Source organism: Mobula hypostoma, chromosome 6 (genome assembly GCF_963921235.1).
Source record: "Mobula hypostoma chromosome 6, sMobHyp1.1, whole genome shotgun sequence".
In the NCBI taxonomy this organism is placed as follows: domain Eukaryota; kingdom Metazoa; phylum Chordata; class Chondrichthyes; order Myliobatiformes; family Myliobatidae; genus Mobula; species Mobula hypostoma.
Window position 1 is genome coordinate 126,363,444 of NC_086102.1, and position 24,614 is coordinate 126,388,057.

Consider the following 24,614-nt stretch of genomic DNA (forward strand, 5'->3'; position numbering starts at 1 on the left):
ATTTTGCTTCAAGATTAACTGAGTGGGCAGAGATCCGACAAGTGGATTAACGTGTGGGATAAAGCAATGTTGTCCATTTTGGCAAATAACATAAAATATCTAAATGGTGGGAGATCGCTGGGTTTTGTGATTCATAGGACATGGGTTTCCTTTGGATGATTTGCAAAAACCTAATTTGTAGCCACACCTAGTAATTAAGAAAATTAACAATGTTCAAAGTTCAAAATAAATATTATCAAAGTACATGTATGTCACCACATACAGCCCTGAGTTTTACTTCCCTGTGGGCATATTCAGTAAAACTATAAAATAGTAACTATTAAAAGTTCAATGAAAGATCAACCAGAGTGCAGAATTCAACAAACTGTGCAAATGCAAATTTAAATAAATGTAATAAATAACGAGAACATGAAATAATAAAATAAAGAGTCCTGTAAGTGAGATCATTGTTTGTGGGAACACCTCAATGGGTGGGTAAGTGAGTGTAGTTATCCCCTTTTGTCCAGGAGCCTGATGATTGTGGGGTAGTAACTGCTTTTGAACCTGGTGGTGCTAGTCCTGAGGCTCTCGTACTTTCTGCCTGATGGCAGCAGCAAGAAAAGAGCATAACCTGGGTGGTGAGGATCTCTGATGGATGCTGCTTTCCTATGACAGAATTTCATGTAGATGTGCTCAATGTTTGGGAGGGCTTTACCTGTGTGGTACTGGGATGAATCCACTACGTCTTGTAGGATTTTCCATTCAAAGGCTTTGGTGTTTTCATACTAGGCCATGATGCAGCCAGTCAATATACTCTCTACTACACATCTATAAAAGTTTGTCAATGTTTTAAATGTCATGCCAAATCTTTGCAGACTCCTAAGGAAGTAGAGGTGCTGCTGTGCTTTCTTTGCAGTTGCACTTGTATGCTTGCTCCAGGACAGGCCCTTTGAAATACAAACCCCATTTCCAGAAAAGTTGGGATATTTTCCAAAATGCAATAAAAACAAAAATCTGTGATATGTTAATTCACGTGAACCTTTATTTAACTGACAAAAGTACAAAGAAAAGATTTTCAATAGTTTTACTGACCAACTTAGTTGTATTTTGTAAATATACACAAATTTAGAATTTGATGGCTGCAGCACACTCAACAAAAGTTGGGACAGAGTTAAAATAAGATTGAAAAGGGCACGGAAAAGTCATGCTACTGTGACAATTATAGCCACCTGGGCTCGGGAGTGCTTCGGAAAACCATTGCACTCAACACAGTCCGTCACTGCATCCAGAAATGCAACTTGAAACTGTATTACGCAAGGAGGAAGCCATACATCAACTCTATGCAGAAATGCTGGCGAGTTCTCTGGGCCTGAGCTCATCTCAGAAGGACCAAAAGACTATGGAACCGTGTGCTGTGGTCAGATGAGTCCACATTTCAGCTAGTTTTCGGAAAAAACGGGCGTCAAGTTCTCCGTGCCAAAGATGAAAACGACCATCCAGATTGTTATCAGCGAAAGGTGCAAAAGCCAGCATCTGTGATGGTATGGGGGTGCATCAGTGCCCACGGCATGGGTGAGTTGCATGTATGTGAAGGTACCACTGACGCTGAGGCGTAATAAGATTTTAGAGAGACATGTGTTGCCATCAAGGCGATGTCTCTTCCCGGGACGTCCATGCTTATTTCAGCAGGACAATGCCAGACCACATTCTGCATGGGCTACAACGGCGTGGCTTTGTAGACACAGAGTGCGTGTGCTTGACTAGCCTGCTGCCAGTTCAGATCTATCTCCTATTAAAAATGTATGGCGCATCATGAAGAGGAGAATCAGACAACGGAGATCACGGACTGTTGAGCAGCTGAAGTCTTATATCAAGCAAGAATGGACAAAATTTCCAATTGCAAATGTACTACAATTAGTATCCTCAGTTCCAAAACGATTAAAAAGTGTTATTAAAAGGAAAGGTGATGTAACACAATGGTAGACATGCCTCTGTCCCAACTTTTGTTGAGTGTCTTGCAGCCATCAAATTCTAAATTTGTGTATATTTACAAAATACAATTAAGTTGGTCAGTAAAACTATTGAAAATCTTTTCTTTGTACTTTTGTCAGTTAAATAAAGGTTCACGTGAATTAACATATCACAGATTTTTGTTTTTATTGCATTTTGAAAAATATCCCAACTTTTCTGGAAACAGGGTTTGTAGTAACATGCAGGAACTTAAAGTTGCTAACCCTCTCCACTTCTGATCCTCTGATGAGGACTTGCTCATGGATCTCTGGTTTCCCTCTCTTTAAGTCTGCATATCAGTTCCTTAGTCTTGCTGACATTGAATGAGAGATTGTTAAAACACCACTCAGCCAAATTTTCATTCTTCCACCTGTATGCTGACACATCACTACCTTTGACTCGGCCCACAACAGTGGTGTCATCAACAAACTTTAATATGGTATTGGAGCTGTACTTAGTCACACAGTCATGGGTGCAAAGCGAGTAGAGCAGGGGGCTAAGCACACAGCCTTGTGGTGCACCTGTGTTGATGGAGGTCGTGGAGGAGATGTTACCAATCTGAACTGACTGGGGTCTACAAGTGAGGAAATCCATGATTCAATTGCACAAGGAGGTATTGAGGCCAAGGTCTTGGAGCTTATTGATTATTTTTTAGTGGATGATAGTATTAAATACTGAACTGTAATTGATGAAGAGCATTCTGATGTATACTTGTTTGCTGTCCAGATGTTATTTTTCTAAGTGGAATTAAATACAAAAGTAGGGAAAGGATATTCTTAGTGAGACCACATCTGGAATATACCTTACAGTATTGGCCCCCTTGCTTAGAAAAAGATGTGAATACATTGGAAACAGTTCCAATCCCTTTAGTGAAAGGTTTTATTAGGAAAATTTATAATTTACTATTACAGCAGGATAATTATCCTTGTGATTAAGCAAGATTGGGAAAGAGAGCTTAATATGACCTTGATAACAGAAGATTGGTTGCGAATTTTGAAGCTGGTTAACTCTTCTTCGATTTATGCCAGTCATTCTCTAATTCAGTTTAAAATTGTACATCGTTATTATTTGACAAAGGAGGGTTTGTCTAAAATATTTCCTAATGTAAATAGTCAGTGTGATAGATGCAAAACTGAGATAACTACATTGACACATATGATTTGGTCGTGTTCTGTATTGGAACAATTTAGGAAATCTTTTTTCTACAATCTGTAAAGCTTTAAAAATCAATTTACAACCTAATAAATTGACAGTTTTGTTTGTTTGGTATAATTCCTCAACATATTCATGGTATTTCTATATCTGATCAATACGTAATTGCACTTGTCACATCATTGGCTGGAAGGGCTATTAAAATGGAAAGATGCCTCTGCTCCCACTTTGATACAATGGTTCTCTCAGGTGATGTTATGTCTTAGTTTGGAAAAAATTGGAAGTCAAACTTTTGGTCCTAAATTTGACTTCGAGAAAAGGTGGGGTTCTTTTGCCCGTAATTATCATTTGACTTGAGTTAATAAAGATGGTCCTTTTCTGATGCTTGGTTATATGGATTTGGTTGGCGGTTTGATGTCTTTTTTATGGAAGCTTGTATGGCGCATAGCTCTGGGTTTGTGCTCCAAATGGGTTTTTTCCCCTCTTCTTTTTAGTTATTAGGGGTTTTCTCTGTTTAGTTAGTGGGGGTTCTTTTTTTCTTTCTTTCCTTTTTACCATAAAAAAAAGCTTTAATAGTTTGTTTTTTGATTATTATTGATGTATTGTTCAGCCTGGTTGATAGTTTAACTCTTATTCTACATATGGATAGTTTAACTCTTATTCTACATATGGATATGTTATCTTGATTATTTTGATGTATTTTTCTCTTGTTGATTTTCAATAATAATAAAAAGATTTAAAGAATTTTTAAAAAAGGAAACAGTTCCAAAAAAGTTTACTCAGCTCATACCTGGCATGGGTGGGTTGTCATATAGAAAAGATTGCATAAGCTAGGCTTGGATTCACTAAAGTTCAGAAAAGTTAAAAGGCTTTTGAATGAAATATGTAAGATTAGGGGGTTCGGTGGGTGAAGGTAGCGAGGATTTTCCCTGTTGCGGGATAATCTGGAATGAGGAGACTTTAAAAATAGTTGCACACTTCAGATAAGGTAAATTTTCTCAGTCTCAAGATTTTAGAGTTCTGTTCCTCAAAAGGTAGTGATGTAGAATCCTGGAATATTTTTATGGATACTTGATCACTTGGAGGGGGGTTGAAAGATTATATTGGGAATGCAGAGTTGAGATGCTAATCAAATTAGCTATGATCTTATTAATTGGCATAGCTAGTTTGAGGAGCCGCATTGTCTATGCCTGCTCTTAATTTGTATGTTCATGACTAGTTACATTACATTTTCCCTTGGTATAGAAAGACCAGGGGAAGGTTCATGATTCAAAATTGCTATCTAGCTCAAGTTGTGGAGGAGCTGCCAGAACAATGTTCTATTTCTGCATAAGATTGGGCACAACTGTAATGATAGATATGATAAAATAGCCAAATAATACTAATCTTTATTCATGTGTGAGCAACAATGAGTAACAGAAATAATTGTTGGAAAATTGCTTGAGAATTTTCTATTTACATAGATTGAGTAAGTCAGATCTAGACATTGCTAATGTTTATATTACACGCAAATTTCCATTTACCTGTTTCATTTTGTCTTTTTACCATATCCTTCTATTTGTTTTTCTCTCCTGTACCTATCTGGATTTTCCTTAAATTCCTGTGCATATAGATCATAATTATTCCATGCAGTATTGAGTTCCTTATTTTAACTATGCTCTGGGTAAAGATTTTTCTTCTGAAAGCTCTATTGGGTTTGAAATAATTACAAATTCAGACAACTCCCACTTTCGTGGTTGGTGGAAAGTCATTGTATTCTGAGAAAGTGGTCTAAATAGCAACTTTTCCGAATACAAAGTCGAGTAATTTGCTTGTGCTTTAAACAATGTTAGTTGGAAAATAAAGAAACTTTGTTTATTCGTTTCACAAGTTCCATGGTGGCGAGTTTATTCCGTATCTCAAACTTTTGTGTTTGTATCGGGATTTGTAACTTTTGTATGGGCAAATTTCTGTTTCCCATATTGCTGTAATGAGGGATGTAGCAAATTCTTATGATTGTATTTTGTCCTTCCCCAGAGTTAGAAAAAAAATCTTTGCAGTACTTATCTTTTAGTGAGTCTTTCCTTTTGAATTTTTTAAGGCTTGGTGTAGATTTGATTTCTTTCATTTCAATTTTTCATCTCTCCTGTTTTCAGATATGAACTTTGAATCCAACCCTTCTGACCACCCAAGGGCCAGCACAATTTTCCTGAGTAAATCACAGCCAGATGGTGAGTAGATTTAAGTCAGATTAGCAGTGTGAGCTCTGCATGCTACTATTTCCTTTTACCTCCCAGAATAACTTTGTTACACTAAGAAATTCCAGCTGCTGCATGTTCATCATATAAACATAATAAATATAAACTCCGTATTGGAACTGTTACTCATTTCAATAATTAAATATCATGCAATATCATACTAAGGCGTCATTTTTTAAATAAATAAAATGCTTTGCTTCATGAAATTTTAACGGTAGTGTTAGATTTTTTTGTAAGCCTTTTAACCCATATATTCCTCTTAGTTCAAATTGCACTTTGGCTTTTTACTTCTCATTAAACATCTTTCTATCAACTGCTGAACCTCACAATGTTAAATAGCTAAGGAGAGAACTGATGCCCGCTTTGATCCTGTCAATTGCTGAAATACAATGTGAAGGTTGTTTTTCCTTATTTGCCTTCAGAGCTGTCTGTCACCCATAAGGAATGACCAGGACCGCAGGTTCCAATATGTCAGCAACCTGGGGGTCATGGTAACCAGGAACTCTGAAGGTAAAAAAAATCTTCACATTGATATTTCAGTAACTCATCTGAGTTGAGAGTGATTTAAATCCTTTTAACTCATAATCAGGTTTGTAATGCAACAGTTGCTATTAAATTGCTTTTTTAGAATTTTTGACTGGCAAATTTAATTTGTAAGTTTGAAAACTGAAGAGATTTTGTGTTCCTTCTTCAGATGAGGTTGAGATAGCCAAATACAGCACATGAGGCAGATTTCCATTTTTACACTGCCTTCATCTGCCTCCAAACACACTTTTAAGCATGGAAATACAAGAAATTGAAGATATTGGAATCTGGCGTAACTCTCAAAACGCTAGAGGAACTGAACATCGAAGGAGGGAAATGGACAGTCAACATTTCAGGACAGGAGCAAATGAAAACTTCACTGTCCATTTTTCTCCATAGATACTGTTGGATTTGAGTTCCTCCAGTGTTTTGTGTATTCCTCTTTGGTATTTATCCTTTTTGATAAACTGTCTTGTTGGAATTCAGAAAACATAACTAACAATTTTCACACACTGAGGATGAAAAAAATTTAGAACACAAATTATGCTCTGACGTCACAGAGTGCATGTTGGAATGTCAATGTCTCAAACGAGATGGCACATTTAATGTCACAGCACTCTGAGTACTACACACCAAGACTAAAGGAATCTCCGCAAATGAGAGGATATGCCATCAAAAGTCTATATCTCAATATATCATTTAGGCCATTGTGTAGGTCACAAATGGCACTGAATATTATCTGACAAGATTAAACTGTAGTGTTAGATTGAGATAGGAACCCTCTCATTATTCCCTCTGAGTCTTCTGAGGTTTTCCTTTGAAAGCAGTGATTCCATTTCCACCAACCTTAAATGCAGAGATGTCAGTTCATAAATATTCAATATAATGTTTTTCTTCTCATGTACAACTTGTATGTTTTTCTGAAAAATTTAAATTTTGTGTTCACTGAGTCTCAAACCATCTGGTCATGATGGCATGGCATCCCTCTAACTACCCTATGTACACCATTATCTTCTACACATTTAGCCAATCTCTTTTTCAAAGAGGAAACCCCAACTTCTCTAGTCTAATCTTCTAGCTGAAACCCCTCATCATTCGAGTCATTCTAATGAATCTTCACTCTATAGAGCTTCACATCTTTCCTATAGTACAGTAATTCCATCTGATAGGCAGCTATACCATGATGAACTTTTTTGTTTTATTCATTAAGCCAATATCTTGAGATGGTGTCGAAGAGTGCAAAATTATTTACAAGAACTGCCTTTCTTCCAACATCCTCTTGCTTCTCTCTGCCACCCGCTTCAATACATGAATGTTACACACATAATACAGCTGATAAGTTTTCACGTGAAGTGTCTGTACTTTGATTCTTGTGTGACGCAACTAGTTAAGTGTCACTAAATTTTGCAGCTCCATGTGTATCCATAATGTCCCATCCAAAGTTAAAAGCTTAAAAATGCTGCCAGTCAGTCCAGTAGCAGTGCTCTCCTTTGGTTCAGGTAATCATGGACTAGTGTCCCCATTTTTAAGTCGTTGAAATTTGTCTAGAAACTTCAGTACTGAGATGCGTGACAAAAATCCTAGTTTGCTATTCTATGAGTATGATGAACTCATTTTCTCTAAGAGTAGTCAGTGCTACAATCTTCATCACCATTGAAAAGTACTTGAATGATTACCCACAAAATCCACAAACTGAGAACCAGGAAAAGGATGGCCTTAAATGGCTTTTTTGATGGACATGGACATAGTGAGCTGAAGGGGTTCTTCTGCACTGTCATCTTGTGAAACTGAAGGAGAGTCTTCTCAGTGATTTACCTCTCCATGAACCTGTGAATTAATTTGTTTTCTCATTGCTGTTTCCAGCAACTTGTTTTGTGTAACTTGCCTGTCGAGCTTCCCTGTAAAATATCAATTACACCTGAAAACTATTTTACTAGTTATGAAGTCTTTTATGTTGTGTTGAAGACATTAGATAACACTTTTGCTGTACTATTATACTGTATCTGCTGTCCCAACATGCAGTATAAATCATAATTTAAAAATTGGCTTTTTAATTTGAATTACTGATGTTTTAACTTCATTTTTCTTCTTTTGTAAACAGTGAGAGAGAAGAGGAAGAGTAACTACATAAACCATGTAAGTGCAATTCCTGTAAACTATCTACCATTGTAGCCATTGGTTCTTTCAACAGAACTTCAGACTTTATTTCCTAAAAAATGTAGTCTGAAGTTCTACTGAAATCACTGAAAATCTAACCTCTTTGCAACTGTTAGATAATCCTGTGCATTTTTAATATTCCCTTTTATCAATTTGGAATGAGTCATTTTTTAATTTGTGCACAGTTGTGATGAAAAATGTCTTTGCATGTGATGTCTGCAAGGCGATGTTAATCAAATTGACAATTGAAAGAACTGCAGATGTTGGAAGTCTAACATGAAAACATTAAATGTTAAAAGTACTCGGCAGATCAGGCTGCATCTATAGGAAGAAAGGCAGAATTAACATTTCAAAGTCAAGTTATTGTCAAATGTTCAAGTATGTGTATTCACAGGTACAATGAACAACTTGTAGCATCGCAGGCAAATGGCATTCATGAGAAAAACATAAATTATACAAGACATTTACAACAAAGAACAAACAAAAAACAAGTCCATTTTTGAGCAAAGTGATCAAGGTGGTCATAGCGTTGTAAAACTGTTGTGATTAGGGTAACCCAAATGTTCCAAAACTGAATGATTGAAGGAAGGGAGGTAGCAACAGTTCCACCACCTTGACGTTCTCCTGTAAAATGTCTTGATACAATTTTGAATAAATTGTTTTCTCATTGATTATAAGCTGTCCATATCCTGGGGTAGCAAAGCAGCCCTAAACCATGATGCTCCTTCCACCATGCTTCACAGTTAGGATGAGGCTTTGGTGTAGGTGTGCAATGTCCTTTTCCTCCAAACACAGCGGTGTGCATTTCTGCCAAAAAGTTCAACTTTTGTCTCGTTAGTCCACAGAACATTGACCCAGAAGTGTTGTGGAACATCCAAGTGGTCTTTTGCAAACTTGAGAAGTGCAGCAATTTTTTTTTTGGAGAGCAGTAATTTCCTCCGTGGTGTCCTTCCATGAACACCATTCTTGTTCAGTTTTGACGAGAAGTAGTACAGTTATTTGTGTTATTAGTTTTGGCAGATTGTGTTGGTCTATTATTGTGACTTAGATAAAGATCAGACCACATTTTATGAGTAATTAATGCAGAAAACCAGGTTTTGCAAAGGGTTCACAAACTTCTTGCAACTGTGTTCTTGAATCTGGTGATGGGTGACTTCAGTCTTAAAACCTGACTTCAGGGATTAATTATTGAGTTATTTTCATGAATATGTGTTTATTAATTTTGATTTTTTTTTAATGTCAGAGTGCAACTATCTGCATGTTTTTCAATCTTGGGAGAAAAGGATTCAAAATATTTTTAATGTGTGCTGTGCTGGATATTCTGGCAAGCTTTTTGGTGCCACCTTGTGTCCAATGTGTGCATTGGGATTCGCAAAGAAAGCACTGGTTTCTGCAAGAAACACAGAAAATGGAAGATTTTTAAGTTGAATTGTTGACGATTGAGTCTTGTAGACTCCAGAAATTGTACTATCGGGTATTAGCATAAGAATGCTTTACATTTTGACTGTTATTTTAATAAAGGTTTAATTCATTCATTTTGAAATGGATTGGCATTTCCACTGGAGGGAAAAAAAGTTTCAGAAGAGCACAGGTATTCTTAAGCTGATATGCTATAATGTAACTTCAGGGTCACAATTCTTTTAAAACTGAGTATCTCTTTACAGTTCAGTAAGATATAGAATAATCAGTGAAACTTGGACAGCTAGATGGATCAGTAACCTTCTGTACTGTTGAGGCCGGTCGGAACAAAGAATTTAAAACAGCACAGGAAAAGGCCCTTTGGCCATAGTGTCTGCATCAAATACCCAATATAATTCACTTTGGCCTGTACATGATCCAAATCCCACTGTCTATGTACCTGGATATTCATGTATCTACCTAACAGTCTCTTAAAAGCCACTATAGTATCTGCTTCTGTCTCTCTCTCGGCAGCCCATTGCAGGCATCTACCACTCGCTGTGTTTAAAACAAAAAATATCTGCCCTGCACATCTCCTTTAAACTTGCCCACTCTCACTTTAAATGCACGTCCTCTAGAATTTGATAACTGACTATCTACCCTCTCCTAATCTTACAGACATCTATCAGATGTCCCCTTCACCTCCAAAGCTCAAAATTTGTCCAACCTCTCCTTATAGCACATGCCCTTTAAGCAGCATCCAGGTAAACGTCTTTTGCACTCTTTCCAAAGTTTCCACATTCTTGCTATAATGAAGAGTGGCTAGAATCACATATGGTATTCCAAGTGTAGACACAACAGTTTTATGCAGCCCTTTTGAATTCCATCACCCAGAGAACCGTGCCTGATCTTTTCCATATCATATATTTGGCTTGTTTCCCCATACCGCTTAATGTATTTTGTATTGTGTAATGCTGTGCTTCTGACATTGTTATGCTGTCCCTTAATTCTGTAGCAAGTGAAGTACTTCATCATTGCAGATATGGTTATATTGTAGAAAACATGCTGCTATAAATTAAAATTTCTTTAATATAATCGTATGTTTTTTTGGGTCTTGGATGATGGGAAGGGAGGAATTGAAAGAGCTGGTGCTTTCACGTTGCATGCATGATATTGGCTATGGGGACAATATTGCAGCAGTTTTTGATTTAAAGTAAAATAACCCATAAAATTATTATTTCATTCTTTGAAAGGATATTACTACTTTTGGAAATTGATCAAGTAATATTATGCTGATTGTATGGTTCCATCAGATATTTTTATTTCCATTGATAAACATGCTTTTAGTCTAAATGAAGCTGTCAATTGTTTTTGAAATGATAGCTTAAAAAGTAAAATAAACTGGTTAGAATTGTTTAATATTTTGTTCAAATATGGATGTTCTATCTTTAGAATGATCAACAATATTTTACCAAATATTGATGATACTGATTGAATCCACTTGTTGCTGGAGGAAATTTATGACACCCCTACAGTTAGTTTTTTTCGCAAAAGTTAGCAAAGCAGGCTTTGGGGAATGGGGAATATGGCTTTAATCCTGATGTTGTCAACACTCATGAGGCTGGTCACATGTTCCCCTCCACCACATGCAAGACACTGAGTGGTAGGGAGCCCACCATGAAACTAGCCTGCCAAGATCAGTGAAGTTGATGGTCCAGTCAAAAAGGGCAGCATATAGTGAGAATGCTATGACCAGCCAGAGTGGAGGGAGGTAAATAGGCATTTTCTTTACCAATAAATCATGATAACCACACTGCTGTAAATGCCAGGCATTGATTTCAGGTACGTAATTTATATATTTATCCTTACTTTTGGAGAAATTACTTTGCTTTTCGGAGGAGATGAAGGAGACACTAGTTGCAGTAATTTGGGTTTTTAATCTTTTACAGCCAATAAAATGATATCAATGTAGATTCTTAAGGTCTTGAGCTCAGAAGGCTTTTAACCAGAGCTAATATATGCTCAGCTTGCTTCAGAAATGGTCATGCATTATTTTGATCACAATTGTTCCAACTGAAATGTCAGACTGACACTGCATGTTCATAGGAGTAGATTATGTTACCATTTTGAACAACGCAGAAGCAAAATATTCAGAACTAAATAGACCATAATTTCTTACCTCTCCTACTGCAATACTGAGGATAAAAAGGACCACTCAGTAGTATTCCGAAGAACTGGGGAATTCTCCCTACTGACTAACATCATTTGCTAAATAAGAAAACTACCTGCAAACAGATTATCTGTTGTCAAACAATATAAGTGCTATTTGTCAGTCATTGTGTTATACAAATTGGCTACTGCTTTTCTTCCATTCTCGAATGACTATTGCATTGGCCAGTCTAACGTAATAAAAGGCAGTGTTTAAATGCAAGTCTTTCAGATAGAAATGTAATTTCTATCTGTTATTTTTATTCAAGATTTTTTTGGCAATAATGCAACTGCCTCGAAGTAGCCCTAGGTGACAAATGAAGAATTCTCTCCACTTTACAGTGATACAAGCTGTGAAGAGCACGTGTTTAGAAGCAAAACTGTTCCAGTTATGATAGCTCTGCTTTGAATATTTTGATCACATAATACAGCTTTACTTCCCCCCTCCCCACTTCTGTTACTGTTAGCCTAATAACTTTCCATTATTCAAACTCTACCCTCTAAGAATGCTGGTGGAACGCAGCAGGCCAGGCAGCATCTTACTATCTTACTATCTTACTATCTCTTCTTTCAGTTAGTCCTGATGAAGGGTCTTGGCCCGAAACGTCGATTGTACCTCTTCCAAGAGATGCTGCCTGGCCTGCTGTGTTCCACCAGCATTCTGTGTGTGTTGCTTGAATTTCCAGCATCTGCAGATTTCCTCGTGGCTACCCTCTAAGATATCTTTTAACTTTTGACCCTCCAGCGGCAGTGGTATCATCAGGTGCCTTGTCCCTCAGCTCTGGAACATCACCTTAATCCCCTATTTCCAGAATAAAATTTGTGGAAATGCTCAAATTAAACAGCAAACACAGAGCATCCATGTATCATCCTTCATTTGAGATGTTCCCTGAAATTTTACAATATTAAAAGTGAAAGTTATATTAAGAACACCCTTTTATGTGAAAGTGGAGGATAGTTGGCTCTAGGGTAATTGTGTCCCAGTGTCCCAAGATCCAAAGTGAACCGTAGAGGTAAATAAAAGTCTTGGGATAGGGCAAAAAAAATTGCCTAAAATCAGCCACAACCGTCTTGCATATTGTGTGAGAACTGATGAGCTATATGGTCTATACATATTGAAAGAGTTGTCCTTCGTGATCCTGACCACAGTTTACATACTACTAAAAGCCAACGTTAACCAGGCACTCGAGATAATGAATGCCGCCATCACAACAAGAAACTGCCCACCCCGACCCATTTCAAATCATAGTCGGGGACTTCAGTCAGTCTTGCTTGAAGAAATCTCTGCCAAGTTATCATCATGATATAACCTGCAGCACCAGGAATCCCAACGCACTAGACCACTGCTGTAGTATGGTTAGGAATACCTACCGTTCCATGCCTGGACCACATTTGAGGAAATCTGATCACTTAGCTGTACTTCTACCTGTGTTTAGGCAGAAGCGAAAGAGCAAGTCTCCTGAGATGAGAACAACAAGGAGGTGGTCGTAAGAAGCAGAGAAGTGGCTATGGAATTGCTTTGAGTCTGTGGACTGGGCCGTGTTCATGGACTGCTACGGATCTGAATGAATACATCAAGGTTATCATGGACTTTATTAAACAGTTGTGGATGTGTGTGTCCCCACAAAATTATTCAGAGTCTTTCTCAACCAGAAGCCCTGGATGAACCATTGGATCCACAATCTGCTAAGAGTCAGATCAGAGGCATTCAGGTCTGGCGACCAAGTAAGATGCAAGAGATCTGGGATTGATCTCTGGAAAGTCATCTCGTGCGAAGTGACAATTCCCAACCAAACTTTAGTCACTGGGGGATGCTCAACAGCAGTGGCAAGACTTTACTCCCAGATGAGCTCAATGCCATCTGAGTTTGCTTTAACCGTCAAAACATGGAAGTACCTTCACAAACTCCCACTGCCCCCCATGACCCTGTGATTTCAGTCTCTGAGGCTGACATGAGAGTGTCCTTTAGGAGGGTGAACCTGGCTGAGTACTAAAGACCTGTGCTGATTAACCTGCTGTAGTCTTCATCATTATATTTAAACTCTCATTTCAGCAGTCTTAGGTACACCGGCTTTAAGCAGGCTTTATTTATACCACTGCATAAGAAGAACATGGCAACCTGCCTCAATGACTATTGTCCAGTAGCGCTTACATCTACTGTGATTAAATGCTTTGAGAGGTTGGTGATGAAATAATGGGCATATAAGGTAGCAAATGTGAGTGGGAAGTTGAATGATTGAGGCTTTTAAAATCCAACAAAAGGACCATAAAAATATGAAATGAGGGCAAACTAGCCAATAATATAAAGCAGGATACTAAAAGTTTTTTCAGTTACATAAAGAGTAAAGGGAAGGTGAGAGTTGATATTAGACCATTGGAAAATGATGCTGGTGAGGTAGTAATGGGGGACAAAGAAATGGCAGATGAACTTAATGAGTACTTTGCATCTGTCTTCATTGTGGAAGACACTAGCGGTGTGCCAGAGGTCTGTAAGTGTCAGGGAGCAGGAGTGAGTGCCATTGCTATTAAAAAGGAAAAAATGCTAGGCAAGCTGAAAGGTCTTAAGGTGGCTAAGTCACCTAGGCCAGATGGACCATATCCCAGAGTCCTGAACGAGGTTGCTGAAGAGATAACAGATGCACTGGACATGATCTTTCAAGAATCACTTGATTCTGGCATGGTCCCAGAGGACTGGACAATTGCAAATGTCACTCCATTCTTGTAAGAAGGGAGGAAGGCAAAAGAAAGGAAATTATAAGCCAGTTGGCCTAACCTCAGTGGTTGGGAAAGTGCTGGAGTCTATTATTAAGGATGAGGTTTCAGGGTACTTGGAGACTAATGATAAAAAAAGTCAAAGCCAGCATGGTTTTTGTTAAGGGAAGTCTTGCCTGACAAATCTGTTAGAGCTGTTTGAGGAAGATAACAAGCAGAGTAGACAAACGAGAAGCAGTGGATGTCATTTACTTGCATTTTCAGAGTCATTTGAAAAAGTGCCCTCACATGAGGCTGCTTAACAAGATAAAATCCTATGATGTTACAGAAAAGATACTGGCATGGATAGCAGAATGGCTGACAGGCAGGAGGCAGAGAGTGGGAACTAAATAAGCCTTTTCTGGTTGGCTGCCAGGGATTAGTGGTGTTTCTCAGGTGTCAATAATGGAACAGCTACTTTTCACGTTGTTTGTCAATGATTTAGATAATGGAGTTGGTGATTTTGTGGCAAAGTTTGCAGATGATACAAAGAAAGGTAGAGGGGTAGGTAGTGCTGAGTAAGCAGGACTTGGAAGAATGGGCAAAAAAGAAATTGGAAGAATGTGCAAAAAAGTGGCAGATGGAATACAGTGGGAAATGTATGATAATGTGTTCTGATAAAAGGAACAATAATGCAGACTGTTATCTAAATGGGGAGAAGGTTCAAACATCAGAGGTACAGAGGCACTTAGGAGTCCTTGTACAAGACTCCCAGATGGTTGAGTTTGTGGTAAAGGGAGCAAATGCAATGTTGGCATTTATTTCAAGGCAAATAGAATATAAAAGCAAGGAGATAATGCTGAGGCTTTGTAAGACACTAGTCAGGCACATTTGGAGTATTGTTAACAGTTTTGGGCTCCATATCTCAGAAGGGATGTGCTGTCATTGGAGAGAGTTCAGAGAAGGTTCACGAGGATGATTTGAGGAATGAAGAGGTTAAATATGAGGAGCGCCTGGTGGCTTTGGGCCTGTAGTCACTGGAATTCTGTAAGAGTATTGGGGGGATCTGTTGAAACCTATCGAATGTTGAAAGGACCAGATAGGGTGGATGTAGAGAGGATGTTTCTTATGGTGGGGGTATCCAGAACTAGAGATCACAGCCTCAAAATTGAGGGGTGACATTTTAGAACAGAGGTAAGGAATTGTTTTAGTCGGGGAGTAGTGAATCTGTTGTATGCTCTGCCACAGACTGTGGTGGAGGCCAAGTTCATGGGTATATTTAAGGTGGAAGTTGATCATTTCCTGATCGGTCAGGGCATCAAAGGATAGGGCGAGAAGGCAGGTGTATGGGATTGAGTGGGATCTGCGATCAGGCATGATGAAATGGCGGAGCAAACTATGGCCTAATTCTGCTCCTATGTCTAACTCTTGTCTGAAAAGTGAATTGGATCTGCTTCAATTTGCCTTCCTGCACGATGGGTCAACAGCTGATGCCATTTCATTGGCTGTTCATTCAACCCTAGAACAATCTGGACAGAAAAGATGCATACATCGGGATGGTCTTTATCGACTACAGGTTGGCATTCAGCAGTATCACCCCTTAAAACTAATCAATAAGCTTCAAGACCTTGTCCTCAATACCTCCTTATGCAATGGTATCCTCGATTTCCTCTCTTATAGACCCCAATCAGTTCGGATTGGCAACAATATCGCCTCCACATTCTCCATCAGCATAGGTGCGCCACAATGCCCTGCTCTATTCACTTTATACTTGTGATTATGAGGCTAAGCACATTTCCAATGCCATATTTAAGTTTGCTGACAACACCACTGTTGTTGGCCAAATCTGATGTGGTATTGAATGGGCATCTGGATGAGTGGTACCACAACAACAACCTGTCACTCAGTGTCAGCTGGACTAAGGAGCTGATTATTGATTTCAGGAGGAGGAAACCAGAGGTCCACAAACCAGCCCTTATCAGGGGATCAGAGGTGGAGAGCGTCAGCATTCATAAATTCCTTGATGTCATCATTCAAGAGGATCAGTCCTGTGACAACATGTAAGTGCCATTACAAAGACACGGCAGTGCCTCTACTTCCTTAGGAATTTCTGAAGATTTGGCATGACATCTAAAACTTCAACAAACCTCCAGGTGATTGGTGGTGAGTATATTGACTGGCTTAATCATAGCCTGGTATGGAAGCACCATGCTCTTGAACAGAAAATCTTACAAAAAGTAGTGGATACAGTCTACACCATTAAGGGTAAAGCCCTCCCCGTCATTGAGCATATGTAAACAGAGCACCGTTGCAGGAAAGCAGTGTCTCCTCCACCCAACATGCTTTCTTCTCACTGCTGTCATCAGGAAGAAGGAACAGGAGCTTCAGGACCCACACCACCAGGTTCAGGAACAGTTATTACCCATCAGCCATCAGGCTCTTGAACCAGTGGGGATAACTTCATTCAATTTCACTTGCCCCATCACTGAACTGTTCCCACAACCGATGGACTCACTTTCAAGGACTCTTCATCTCATGTTCTCGATATTTATTGCTTATTTATTATTATTTTCTCTTTCATATCTGCAGTTTGTTGTGCTTTGCACATCTGTTGTTTGTCCATTCTGTTGGGTGCAGTCTTTCATTGATTCTATTGTGTTTCTTAGATTTACTGTGTATGCTGGCAAGAAAATAAGTCTTAGGGTTGTATATAGTGACATAAATGTACTTTGATAATAAATTTACTTTGAATTATATTTCTCATGTTTCACTTCACAGTATTGAATGGAACCATATTCAGAATTGTTTTGTACCTAATAAGTATTTAATGTGAGTGTGATGGTATTTTTATTGCTAAAATTCCAAAGTAACTCAAGTTCATAGCTCCCTGGTAGTTTACATTTAGATTGTTCTTTTGGAGCAAGGCATCAGCAGGTAGGACTTGGATTTGAAATGTACTTGGTGATCAGCAACTTGTAAAAACGTTATACTTCATGATTTTGTCATGTGAACTCAAGCTTTCAACTTCATTTTTGGCTTATTTTCTCATTTACAATTTATAAATTTTTCAAAATTAGAAAAATGGAATGTGTGCCTCTCATTGTTTGTGCATTTCTTTTCCTCTTGTTTTCTTGCAGATTTGTCCAGATTAAATCTTTAATTAAAGATACTGTGCTAATCCCAGTAGTATAGAATGTATATTAAGAAATAATGCACAAATGTTTAGAAAATCATAAATTCTTCAAATTATTTGTAGTGATTCACATTTCCTGATCATTTTAGAACAGTTGTAGCGATTTGTGAACTGGTTATTTATCTTTTTTCTTCAGATGATTCTCCACAATGAACTTTTGATTCCTTTATGGGTTACTGTTATTCATGTAAAATTATCATATGAGGACAATTCTACAAATAAAGTTAGGAGCATAAAGTACTTAAGTTGATAACGATGATCACAATCAGAGTTACAACTCTATTTTAATTACGTACTGTTCAATCTCTTGATAAAGCTGCAGTTCAAGACCAGTTAAATTCATGTTTATTGAATAAGATTATCAGGAATGACTTTTCTTTTAATTATAGCAACTAGGGATGGTTTGCAAGGTGTATATGATTTAGTGTTTTTGTCTATAACGTAAATAGCCTTGTAGTAGTCAAAGTAGTCCTTTGGTTTAGAGTGTTTTGTAATATGCTATAGAGTTGCATGACATCATCTAGTCATGATGGAGAAGTAAACTCTTAAGATACACCCCTGTTTACTTTATATAATTGGTTCACTAATTGACTTGTCCTGTTGTAATGTTAAAAGTATTTGGGCAGTGATTTCATTTTACTTTACACAGGTATCTCCTGGTCAACTCAGTAAAAAATACAGTTCATGTTCAACGATATTTATTGATGACAGCACTGTAAGCCAGCCCAACCTGAAAAGCACAATTAAATGGTAGGATATCAACAGATCTTTTTGGGGAAAGCTAGCAGGTGAAACCAGTTAAGTTTACTTGCTTGGAGAGACAAGAAACCTGTAGATGCTGGAATGAGGGGAAAAAGGCATGCTGTTGTAGGACCTCAGTGGCTCAAGCAGGAGGAAAATAATTGTTAGTGCTTGAACAAATTTAGGTTGTTGTATCTAGAGCATTAGAGGCTGAGGAGAGACCTGATAAAGGTTATTAAAATTATGAGAGGCATGGATTGGGTAAATAGAATCTTTTCCCTAGGCCATTGCCAAAATACCAGAGGACATGTTTTAAGGCAGATGAGGATTTGGTCCTGCTGCAGGTTTCCACCTGAAATTTCGACAGTTCTTTTTCCTTCCCCGCCCCCCGCACCCCCCCCCCCACAGATGAGTTCCTCTAGCAGATTTAAAAAAAAATTTTTACCCAGGTTTCTTTGCTTGCCTAACTATGGGATTTTATAGTCACTAGTTTCTTTTTAAACCAATAATCTTTTAAATTGTGATTAACATAGAATGGCCAGCAGTGGACAGGCCATTTGGCCCACAATGTTGTGCTGATCTTGATGCCAGTTTATACTAATTGTCCTCATCGTGTGCATCATCCATATCCCTTCATTCCCTTCATATTCACGTGTCTGTACAAAAGCCTCTTAAATCCACCAGATTGCACACTGCTTCTACTACCCCTGGTAACCCTTTCCAGGCACTTACCACTCTCTGTATATTAAAAAAAAACCCTCACATTGCTGTGAAGCTTCCCCCTCTCCCCCCAACCTTAAAAGCATGTCCTCTGATATTTGACATTTCTACCCTGGGGCAAAGATTCTGACTGTCTCCATCTCTCATAATTTAAAAAAATCCTCTGAGGTCTTCCCTCAGCCTCCGATACTCCAGGGAGAACAATCCAAATTTGTTCCACCTTGTAGCTTATACCCTCTAATCCAGGCAGCATTTTGTTAAGCATTTTCTTCACCCTTCCCACAATCTCCAAGTGCAGTCTCAGTAAAGTTTTATATACAAGTAGCTGCAGCATGACTTCTTTACACTTGTACTCAGGCACTCCTACTAATTAAGGCAAGAATCCTGTACGCCGCCTTTACCTTATGCAGTTGCATAGCCACTGTCAATGAATTATCTGAGTTAATGCTCCTATATTAAAGTAGAACATTCAGCAAAGAGATTTGGTGAATTAAAACCAAGAAAAAGACACAGTACATTAAATGCATCATTTGGTGTACTGGTGGTTCAGATATGGCCATCACATTAGAACATAAAACAGATAAATTTGAGTTGATCTGAAAGATCCTGTGGTATTTCAAAGAGAGTGGGGTGGTTTCATACTCATAGTCAACATTTATTCTTTAAACTAACACCATGAGACAAATCAATTTTTCATTAACTTCACGTACCACTATGGAAGTTTATTGTATGCAAATTGGCCATACCGTTTTAAGATCTGTGAATAATTGATGGCACTAGCCATTCTTCACATTGATTCTGTTGGCAAAATAGCTATACCGTTGCATGCTATTGACTGAAGCCCATTCCTTTTTCTTACAAGTATAGGTTAATAATACAAAGGCTATGATTGTTGAACCCAAGAGTAAATTGAGAGGGTGAGGTTGATGATAAGGATGAAATTGCTGTTCTATTTGAGAATTGATACCGGACTGACATACAAGGTTCAGATTTCCAGAAACCAGACAAGTGTGAAAATTGGACATTTCCAGAAGTGTAGCGAGCCTCCAGATCTCTGCTTTTACAGATTTGCTTACAATTTTGTGTTACTCTAGTTCTAAGGTGATCAAACTTGTCTGAAACACGCAACCTTACTTTGGAAGTGAAGAATAAGAAATTGTGACTCGTAAATAAAAAAAAAGGGCAACTTGTATTTCCCTTCCATTTTATATTTTTCAACATCTGAGAAAATCTAAAATCTGGAATGGGTTCTATCCCAGCCGTGCTTATCAAATCTGTAGTGGTAAGAGATAATGGAAAATTGTATTTGTAGATTACTGATAACGTCAGCTTATATTTTAATTTGCACAAAGATACAGTTTTAAAGGTTTTTTTAATCACTTTGTTTTTCTCTTCCTAACAGTGTTACTCTTGCAATTTATTATCACACAAAGAACAGGTAATTTTAATGTTTTTCAAACTGTTCCTTTTGGTCCCAGTAATTATCTAGTGCTATCTAGTTGTACCTTGTTTGTGTGATTCTATAAAAAGGTCTTTATCTCCAGTGGAGCAGTCACACAAGCAAGGGCTCTGCAATTTTCTACTTCTGAATTTAAAAATGTGTATTGTGTAGGGCATTTGTGTGGGTTCCAACCTCTCTTTCCTCGTGTACAAATGTGTAGAACTGGGATAATAGTCTGAAACCATTAATGGCTTGTACCTCAAATGCAGTGGAAGGTTATATTTTGCTAATGGTGAAGTAGTAAAAGTTAGGGTCAAAGTTTATAAGGTAGCATTCTTGGAAGATTGCAGAGCTAAAGCAGCTTTAGAAATAAGGACGGGTAAAGCCATGAACGAGTTTGAAAGGCAACATGTTGAGTTCTAGATCGAGGCTTTGCTGGGCAGATCCAGTCTAGGTCAGCTAGCACAGGATGATAGATGGGTATGACCGTGAGACATAAGAAGCGGAAGTCATTTCATTTCTTATGAGCATATTAATATAAGCTAGAAGATGGGAAGCTGACAGGGAGAGCATTGGACTAGATCCAGAGACAATGAAAGCAGGAACAGTCATTTTCTAGTTGGAGGGAAAAGAAGCTCTGAATGTTGAACATCTGAAAAGATAATGGAGTGGAAATTTAGTTAATTGTCCATCCAGTATTCAGCAGTACTGTCTCATGTTGCTCAGAATTTGAGAAACAGATTGTAGATGACCTTTGCCTTACTGGCTAGGTTGTGTTGTGAGAAACGGTCTGTGTCATGATTTTCTGTAACATGAAGCTGCATCATCTGTGCAAGAAACACAAGTCAAAGAATAATACTTTGTTTCTATATTTACTTGCCACATAAACAGCATAAAACTTGTTACTTGATACACAGAATAAAATTCTTTGAGGATGAATTCTATTTTGTTTATCAAATTTTTGGGTAGTGATTTGTACATTTGAATTTCCATTACGCGAACGGTCAACATGAAGTTGTCTGCAGTTGTCTAATAGTTACAGCTCTACTACTCTATCAAGTCTATTCAAGAAGATTACTTTGTCTCTGATCGGCTTTACAGAATACACAGGATCATCTGAAATTATGTTGTTGAATGAGGAGGCTATTTGATTTGCTCTATTCCTGATAATCTTCTCTCTAAATGGATGGACAGTTAGTAATCAATTTATTGTTGAAGTATCTAGTCATTTCGCATCTTGTTTAGAAGCCTATGGCTTGGGAAGCATGTAGTGAGTAGTAAGCATTATAAAAAGACCTCTCATGTCCTTCAATGACTTAGTTATGCACTAAATAAATTACTACTTTTAAATGAAGGAGTCATTGAAAGAGAAAATAAACTTCCTTGCAGAGGAACACACACAAAATGCTGGAGGAACTCAACAGGCTAGGCAGCATCTATAGAAAAAAATACAATCGACATTTCGGGCTGAGACCCTTCAGCGGAACTTGCCTGAAACGTCACCTGTACTGTTTTCCACCGATGCTGCCTGGCCTGTTGAGTTCCTCCAGCATTTTGTGCATATTGCTTGGATTTCCAGCATCTGCAGATTTTCTCTTGTTTGTGATTTCCTTCCAGAGGGTAGTTAGGTTATTAGACTAATATTTGGTAGGGAAAGCACTTTATATATTCCTATATCCATCCTCTTTCTGAAGACTTTGAAAGACAATAGTAGTCTATTCTGGTTAAAGACAATTTATGGGGATGAAGATCCAGATAGACAATCAATCATGTTTACCAAAAATAGATTTGTATATCAATATAAGCAGCAGTCAAGTAGACTCAGCTGTTTTCTTTGGAAAATGTGTCTCCTGATAGGTAAAAAAGTAGAAAATGTAATTTGTACTTAAGTATTTAGAACCAAACCAAGTAGAATATAAAGCTTTTGTGCATCACATTGTAGAAATTGATAGCTTCTTCTATACTTCAGGTATATACATAATGCTAGATTTGTCACTTTTTGAGGTAACTTGTAACTGGTTTGCAAAAGGGCAGAAACTTGTAGAGAAGATTTTTATTTTGAAACTTGCCCCGCAAATATTTTCAAAAATTAAACACAAAAGGTTAGAGTTTCAGTAAGTCTTTTGCTAGTTTCTCATACTTTCATATTTCCTTATGAAAGAGAAGGAAATCATCCATCTATTTGAGTCCATCTTGGCTCTCAGATAGACTCATTATTCCCATTATTTCACATTCTCCTGTAACCTACTAACCACTCTAATTCTCCTACTGGGTACCTACACCAAAGTAAATTTGCAGTAGCCAGTTAGCCTGTCAACCAGCATGTATTTGGGTGTGGGATGAAATAAGCAAACATGAAAACTACACACAGTACTGGAGGTTCCTGGGGCTGTGAGGTAGCAGCATTACCTACTGCACAATTGTTTAGGGAGATGAGAACACTTTTGTGCTAATGACAATGTTGGACATTCTGATGTACTACAAAAAATGGTGACGAGAAATCTAGAAGAGCAGAACAAGTTTCAAAATCAAGAAACCAGGTGAGCCTATAATAAAATTTATAGGTTGCAATTGCATCCGACAAAAAAGCCTTTCAAATAAAGTGAAAATATTTATTTTAGTAAATTAAAGCCACCTGATGCTCATGATAAGCCACAATGGAACCTGGCATCAAGTCATTGGTACACTATAAAACGTTAGAGTTGGTGGCGACCGTTTTAAAAATTAAGTGGAATTAATGTATTCATGGAGGTAGTAAGAAGAAATTTACAAAACATTTGTGTGTATGTGTGGACTCCATGTGTTAGATCACATACCTAATAAAATATTCTTGAAGCATTATCACTGAACCCTATGTAACAGTGTAACTTCACTTCAAATGTACGTAACTAGGTATAAAGCCACCTGGGGTGAGCTAAGATTTTGAAAGGTGTTATGAAAGTCACTTTAGATGAAAATTATGCAGTTAGATTAATATTACTTATTCTTTTCAGGCACTCTTATATATAAGAAAGTCACAAAAGAAACTAAAACCAGCTATATAGATAGATTATTTGTTGGAACATTTGGCAAGGGGGCATCTAACAATGAGTTGTGTGGGATGCAATTGAATATTGTTATGTACCCCGTAACTGGGTTGCCAAACCAGCAGAAATGGATCACTCAGTTGGAGTCTGGATTACTAGAACTAAGAAAGTTTTATTAAAGAAACAAGCAACACAGTACTCTAATCAAAAGGATAATGAATGCAACAGTTCAGCAATGATAAACACACATGTGCACAGAATTAAGATAACAGGATCAATCAAGCTCTATCGTTGTCTAGGGGTAAATGACCAGTTTCAAAATGACGCAAAGTTCAGTTCAATTTAGTTCAGTTCAGTTCGCAGTAATCGCTGCCGTGGCGATTTACAGTGGGGGGGGAGGAGAGAGAGAGCAAAAATGAATGAATATTCAAGGCTTCCAGACAGACCTTCGCAGTCAGCTTTCGGGCGAGTCCTTTGTGATGTCATCTGAGGTCACCGACCATGACCCCTCCGTTTCCAGATACGATCGTTTCCCTGCGCTGAACCTGGCACCCAGGCAAGGGTGAACACACACCAGGTTCCAGCCGATCGTGCCTTTCCACCCTGTGCGTTTATGGCCCGGTACTTCCCACCGACTTGTGAGAGGCGCACCGCTTCCAGGGTCTCGTTACCTCGGGTGTCGTGTGTGCCCTGCCTTAGCGAACCTGTCCCTTTTTATTCCCCTGCTGGGGTATCGCCTGTCCATCACTTCAAACAGTTCAGGGTTCAAAGGGGGGGGGGGGCGCTCTAGACAGCTCTCTCCTTCTGTTATTCTCTCTCCCGTCCCTTCATTACACATCTCCAAATGCTGCTCCATTGTTTCCCTTATCTCTCTCTCTCCTGAAGACAGGTGGCAGACCAACTGCTGATCACACAGGACAGCTAATATCTTAATCTATGTGTATTCTTGTCACAATATGCACAAATATTCTCTGTGAAACAACGAGAATAACTCCAAAGACCTGTGAAGTGGAAGTCCTAGAATGTGGAAGAAATTCTTGCAAGCTAATCGATTTGATCCCTCCTTTGTAGTTGCCGGATAAAGGAGGAAAAAATCATATGGAGGCTAGATTCTGAAATACAAGTTGGATAATCAG

At 38.2% G+C, this 24,614-nt stretch overlaps 1 protein-coding gene across 2 annotated transcripts in view; it reads left to right on the forward strand.

The window, feature by feature from the left end:
• ccnyl1 (cyclin Y-like 1) overlaps positions 1–24,614 on the forward strand; it is a 110,937-nt gene that overhangs the window by 21,757 nt on the left and 64,566 nt on the right. The window contains exons 2-5 of one of the 2 annotated variants that reach the window (XM_063051622.1): positions 5,277–5,351; positions 8,005–8,039; positions 18,200–18,300; positions 20,414–20,449. In XM_063051622.1, the coding sequence (XP_062907692.1) occupies positions 5,277–5,351; positions 8,005–8,039; positions 18,200–18,300; positions 20,414–20,449 (247 nt within the window). The remainder of the gene's footprint in view (positions 1–5,276; positions 5,352–8,004; positions 8,040–18,199; positions 18,301–20,413; positions 20,450–24,614) is intronic. The other variant, XM_063051623.1, reaches the window with a different exon arrangement.